General features: G+C 31.9%; 1 protein-coding gene across 1 annotated transcript in view; it reads left to right on the forward strand.

Moving 5' to 3' along the window:
- The window catches only part of LOC148603169 (uncharacterized), a 57,085-nt gene that overhangs the window by 44,287 nt on the left and 6,134 nt on the right, over positions 1-6,664 (forward strand). The window contains exon 12 of the mRNA XM_088551289.1: positions 316-1,719. Within this exon, the coding sequence (XP_088407415.1) occupies positions 316-1,719 (1,404 nt within the window). The remainder of the gene's footprint in view (positions 1-315; positions 1,720-6,664) is intronic.

Below are 6,664 nucleotides of genomic sequence, written 5' to 3' on the forward strand. Positions count from 1 at the left end.
GCTATTGGCCACAGACTCATTTCTTTGGGTTTCTTAAGTGGACATGTTTTTTTTTTTTTTTTTTAATCGTAGGAATAGACTACAGTGTCCAGAAATCTTTTACATCTTTAATGTAGTTTGGACAAAAATAAACCTGAAGAAATCATAACCAAAAGTTACTGTAAATTCAGAAAGATTTGAGTTTTATCATTAAAAGAAACTTGATGGTTTGATTTACATGTTGTAAGTATATCTCATTCATACTTTCTGTTCATATTGAGGTATTGTATATGTTTGTGCACAAAGCTATTTAAATTTAAATCTTACCATTTTCAGGTAAAGAAAAGTGACAAAAAAGACATGGCGATGCATACAGAAGACAAAGATGACAGTGAAGACTCAGAAAATGTCCAGAGTGGATCTACCCAGAACACTGAAAACAGGCCTCCTAGTAGGCCAGACAATGAAAGTGTTGATAGATTTGTGGGTCGAGTGAAAAGTCGAAAGCGTCAAAGCATAGTGGAACTTAATGAAAGTATAGTAGAGTCTCAGGCCCATATTGATCATCTTCAGGAAGAGAATGAAAAGCTGCAGGATGTGAAGGAAGCACAAGAAGCTGAGGGAACACGGATTAATCTTAACATCCTACAGCAAATTGATATCATTGCTAAACAGCAAGAAATGCTGACTAAATTACAGGAACAACTGAAACAGCAATTGTTTCAGCAGCAGACAACAACTCCTGTTGTTACGGTTACTACTCCTGTGTCACATGACTCAAGGAGCTTGTTATCTGCCTCTGAAAATAACAATAATGGATTGAACCAAATTCTTCAGCATCAACAAACTAGCAGTCGTGATGACCTTACTTCAAATGTGCAATCAGAAAATATTTTGAACAATAACCTTACAGCAGGGTCTTCTGTGGATGATAATCAGATAGTTTCACATTCTGTTTCAATTTTTGCTTCTTCTACTGCTGCTCTCAGTCAAACACTGTCTCCAAGCAGGTCATGGAGCTGTAGAAATTTGACCTTGACCCCAAGCAAACACCAATCTAGGGTTGCCTTAGCAACAGAATGTGAAATTACACCTTTTGTAACAAAAACATTGCCACAAACATCAGGGAACATTTCTGCAGCAGCAATGAAAGGAATTCAGGAACAAATAAAAAACCCAACTCCTATGAAACTAGAATCAAGTTGTGGTACCAATCTATTTTCCTCTGCTCCTCCATTGTGGACTCCTCTTGCCTTAAAGGAGGTTTCACTTGACCAACAGGGTGTGACACAAGATATCTGTGATAATGAAATAAAAACATGCACATCTCAGGTAGCCGCCATTGACCTCTCTGTTAAACGACCAACTGATGATGATTTGTTAGACGAAGTTGAAATTATTGCAACATGCAACAATTCTGTTTCTCCTGCATCTGTATCATACCAGTCAGCATTCAAAAGGGTAACCAGTCCGTCAAGGCACTCTAGTGACTCTAACATCGGCTCTTTGTCATTGATAGGCAACATGGCTCCTAGCCCAGTGGATTATTCATCCAAAAGAAAAAGACTGTCATTGCGGAGGACTGTCATAGCAGTACCTGATGAAAAGTATCAGGAGGCCTTGCTTGATGAAGAGTGTGCTCTGTATTCATGTCGTCTGCAGTCCATAGAAACTCCTGGGTGTACAGGACACGATTGTACAAACCCTGTAGCAAGAATGCTTGTTGATGGGGATAATATGGTAAGAATTTTATCAGATTAATCTAGAAATATCAGTAGGCAAGAGACATGAACAAAACCAATAAGATGGTTCTTTTATTAAACCGAGTAATGAACTATCAAATAGATGGGTCCAGTGAAAGTTACATTTGTATGTTTGTTCTTTCCCCTCATAACACATTATTTTAGATATTGCTTTTGTCATCAGTCACCTTTTAAAGAAAGAAATAGTTTCAAAATGAGTGAATACAAGTGTTTTATACAAGTAGGTACAGGATGTATCCACTTTGTGTAAAGGGCTTTAAGGCCAGTCTTTTTGTGGAATGTGGGCTTACTTTAAAAGCACCATTGTTCGTAGGGTACCAATTTTCGTTGTTTTCGTGGTTAAGCCAAACCACGAAATTTGTTCCCAAAAGGTAGTTTTTTCTTTGATGTTTATACTAGAAACCTCAAAACCACAAATTCTAGAATCCACAAACTTGTGTTTCTTCCCTAATCCATAAAAATTGGTATCCACGAATTAAAGTACTTCCACAGTAAATTTCTTTTCAATTATGATATAAGCTGTTCCACTTTAGTACACATATATGTTAAACAATTTGACATTTCTGCTGTATAACAATTTCTTTTTTTTTCTTTCTTTTTTTTTTTTTTTTTTTTTACAAAAAAAGAGGATTTTTAGTGGAGATACTAAGTCCACATGTTCTTGATCACCATGTGGTCTTCAAATAATGAGAAAAATCAGACTAGGAGCTATAACAAAAACATAAGAAATAAATTGTCCAATTTTTAAAGAAGAAAAAGCATCTGATAAGTAAAATTTTAGTGCAATTTAGACCTTGAAAACTGAAAGTTTATGGCTTATACACAGAACAAATATTGACAACAGTATAGCACTTATGTTTTAAGATATACTTCAATTTAACTAATAATTTAGTTTCAAATGGCATCGTGAGCTAATGTAGATTTGAAAAAGATTCTGTAATTTGTCTGGTCAAACACTTTCTATTTCCCAAGACGACGATTCTGAAATAAAGACAATCCATTTGGCTATTTGTTAAATATTTGTTGTTCATTAAAAACCAATTATCTCCATGTTTTTGCTTCTGAGTCAGAAAATGCACTTCACTATCCTTTAAGTGTTTAGAATTGATTTTGGTGAACAGATGCTTGAAATGGTTCCTTGCAGTGAACTCTTCCCTAATGATTTTGGTCAGGTGAAAACTGAATTGATGATTTATTGAATTTATTGCAATGCAGATTACATACTTGTGGTCAGGTTTTTAAGAACAGTTCTATAAAGTACATGGAGATAATTAGATAAACACAAATGTACGTAGAATTTCATTTGATGTACTGAAAGTACTAAAAGTTTTAAATGTATATTCAATACTGAAATTTTGTAAACTAGGAAATTTGTATTCTTTTACTTGACTTTACAAAATGATTTGTATGCCCAACCAATAATGCATATTAATTTTTTTGTGTTGTTATGTAAGTTTTTATGCTCATCACTCCAGGTACCCATGACACCTTTGCTCATTATTTGTGTAAAATGTTTTCCTGATCTTATTAAAATTTGATCTATTAAGTAGCACCCCAGCTAAGAATCATGCAAAATGTGATTCATGGTTGGAAAGCCTACATGTACATATTTTTATTTTTGATATTTTGTTTAAAATGTTATAGTGATCAGAAATTAACTTGTCGTTTTTCATTTAACCCCTGTTCATAGGAGATATAAATTATGTAGAATGTACTGTAGAATACAAAATTAAGGGAAATAACTCAGTAAATGGCACTAAATGTATACAATAGAAACTGAATTATCTCCTAGGAGCAGACAGATTAGATTGAATGATTATACATTACATCATATAGGCCTATAATGCAACTTAATAACAAAAATAAAAATGTGCAGCCTTTTTTTGGGTGTATCTCATATTACAGAATTCACATGATTCTTATCTGTAACTAAACACTAGCCATCCTTAACTGTTCTATGTGTATTCAGTGACTGACTGGAATAACCAGTAGATATATTTGAAAATTGGAGTTACATCATCATGAAACAAAAGTACATATTTTTTTATCAATATATTTTCTTGTTCTATCAATACTTTGAGTAAACATAAGTAGATGTACTCTTTAAGTAACAGTCTTTATAAATATCAGACTGGTGGTTATACATGCAAGTCAATAAACCCACAAAATATTGCTTTCTAATTTAAATGCAGACCACATGACTAGTCTTAATTTGAATGTACATGAAACTGGCAATTTGAAAGAGTTATTGGTCTTGATTTGAATGATTAAGTAAAGGTTGTGTTTCTTTTCTCTTATTTTCTTTTTTTCTTTTTTCTTTTTTCTTTTTCTGCACCTTATACAATGTATCAGCATTGTCTGAATTTCATATGGATTGATATTAAATAAATACAAAAGAAGTCTGTTGTTTATACCTTTAGGCCCATTCTTCTGATTATACTATTTGCTTTTCTAAAGCCATTCAGATTTACTGCTATGATTGATGCATTTTCTTCTCCTTTTTTATGGTAAATTTAATTTACCAATAAACTCTACACCTACAGGTAATAACTTTTGATGAATGTAATAAACACATTATTTAAGTCTTTGCCCCTCTTTTGAACATTTTTTTATGCTGATTTAAAACACATTTAAAACAAAAAGCTAAAGAATAATTTATTTTTTTTACTATCAAGAAGGGTATCCTTATACAAAATTGATAATTTTTTTCATACTCTTGGTCTCTTGAACAAACAAATTATAGGAAAAAATTCCAAAAACCTTTCAAGATAAAATAAGTTAGAAGTCAATAACAGTCATATTGAATTTCCCATCAAGACGTTTTTTTGAACTATCAAAACATTTGGCAGACTCTGTGTTGTCAGTTTCAGAGTAGTAATTGGCGTGATTCCAGCGGTGAAATTGACAATGAACATAGCCTTTGGTGCAGCATGGTTTTATAAGATATTAAACACTAGCCATCCTTATAAACAAACCTAAACACTTTAAAGAATTATCCTTGAAAGATAGTGTCAGAAAAATACAGTGGCAAATGTTTAAAGTTACAGTCAAATTTATGGCTGAAAAATCAAAACCAGATGTAAAGTTTTGATAAAGTTCTGCAATCTTGTTGGGAACTATAATTTTTGCTGTGTTAATGTGAAAAGCAGTTTAATGTCTTTAGACAACTTTGATATTTTTTATAGTAGAGGTGCAAATTAGTTATAATTGCTACCTTTAAAGTGTTTTGAATTTTCTTCAGTTTAAAGAAGAGTTAAAAGATGAGATGGATTTTTCTTCAGAAGAAAATTTTGGTTGTTATAATGATACAAAAATAACTAATGTGCCTATCCTTATCTGATTATAAACAAATTGTGAAAGTCTGGTCAATTTAGGTTCTTAAAAGTGATTAACCGATTTGAAATAAAAATTCATCGATATACAGGGAAAACTTGTCTAAACCAAACTGAATAATCGAGAAACCTTTCTTAACCAGACACTCTTTTTAATGTCTCTTAATATAAGTTTAAATGTATTTTTGGTTTATTCTGGCTATTCCAACAGTCTAAAATTTATAGGTAAAAATTATAAAACCCATGTAGGAATAGCCAGAACGGTTGTATAAACAAGGGATTAAGTTTGTGTATACTGTAAAAACAAAACTTTAATTGGAATTCTAAATGTGTTGGAGTTACCTGTCACATTTTTGCTGTATGTATGAAATTTTATTTGGGATCTGTAAAGGTTTCATGTGAAAATTCTTATGAATTTTAGACTTGCAGGTGTCATTTAAAGTTTTCTTTTTTTAACAAATAAAAAAATAAGATTTTTTTTTCACAATTTTATTAAATATTCAATATTCATGATGACAATAAGTCATTGATAATACACACTTTATAAGTACATAGTATTCAAGCACTGATAACATTGTAAATAAATGAAAAAGCAGTAAATAGAGTTAAAGTACACATGATTCGTTTAAAAGAATCATACAATAAATGCATAAATAAAACATACAAAGCGCAACAGCCCAAGCACTAGTCAAAAGTTCACAAGTCTAGTCTAGATGCAAAAGACGAGAAGCAGCGTAAGCAAACGACTAATGTGAGTTCCTGGTTCTGTAGACGAATCTTTTGTGTTGTCAGTCGATCTCTCGGTATTTGCGTTTTCTTGGGACACGTTTACCATCGGCTTGGTACTGGAGCAAGGTGCAGGCATGGACGGCTTCTTCGTTTGTTGATTAATTAACTGAACTTAATTTTCAGTCTCTATCTTCTTTCCAATATTTCAACATTTTAAGTATATATTTTATATGTTTATTACCATGAAAAAAGTGATAAATTTGGCAAAAATAGCCCCACATTTCTCTAAAACACATTATAATTTTGCTAATAAAATGTTTAAATCCAATGTTGAATCCCAAGTTTACCTGTAAAATTAATAAGGCAATAATTACTAAAACAACAAAACCTACTAAAACAACATCCATTGTTCTCTGCATGTAGGAATATCCAGAATATATATTTTTAAAATGTTGGAATAGCTAGAAGACACGGTATTTTTAACCTTGGTAAATGGAAGCCCTGATTAAGCCAAACCAACTGGTCTAGACAGATTTCTTAACAATTTTATGCATTTAATGAAAGTGTCAATAAATCATAATAAGATGAATTTGTCAAGCCCTTGTGTCACTGTATGACTGCACCTTCTGATGAATAAAATTTAAAGTGCAGAGAAACAAGAATTAGTTGAAATACCCAGTGTATTGACTAAATCTTAACAAGTTTCAAGAAACATGTAAAACTATCCATTTTATTAGTAGTGCTGGCTACAGTGTACTGTGTCAGTGGATAGACTTCATCAGTACAAGATCTTTGGATTATAATTCTGAACTTAGCCTAAATTAATAAACCCAGTTCTAATTATCTCTCTCTTTGTTTCAG

This window comes from Perna viridis, chromosome 11, assembly GCF_037379345.1.
Source record: "Perna viridis isolate PV_CMFRI_1.1 ecotype Kerala chromosome 11, ASM3737934v1, whole genome shotgun sequence".
NCBI lineage: Eukaryota > Metazoa > Mollusca > Bivalvia > Mytilida > Mytilidae > Perna > Perna viridis.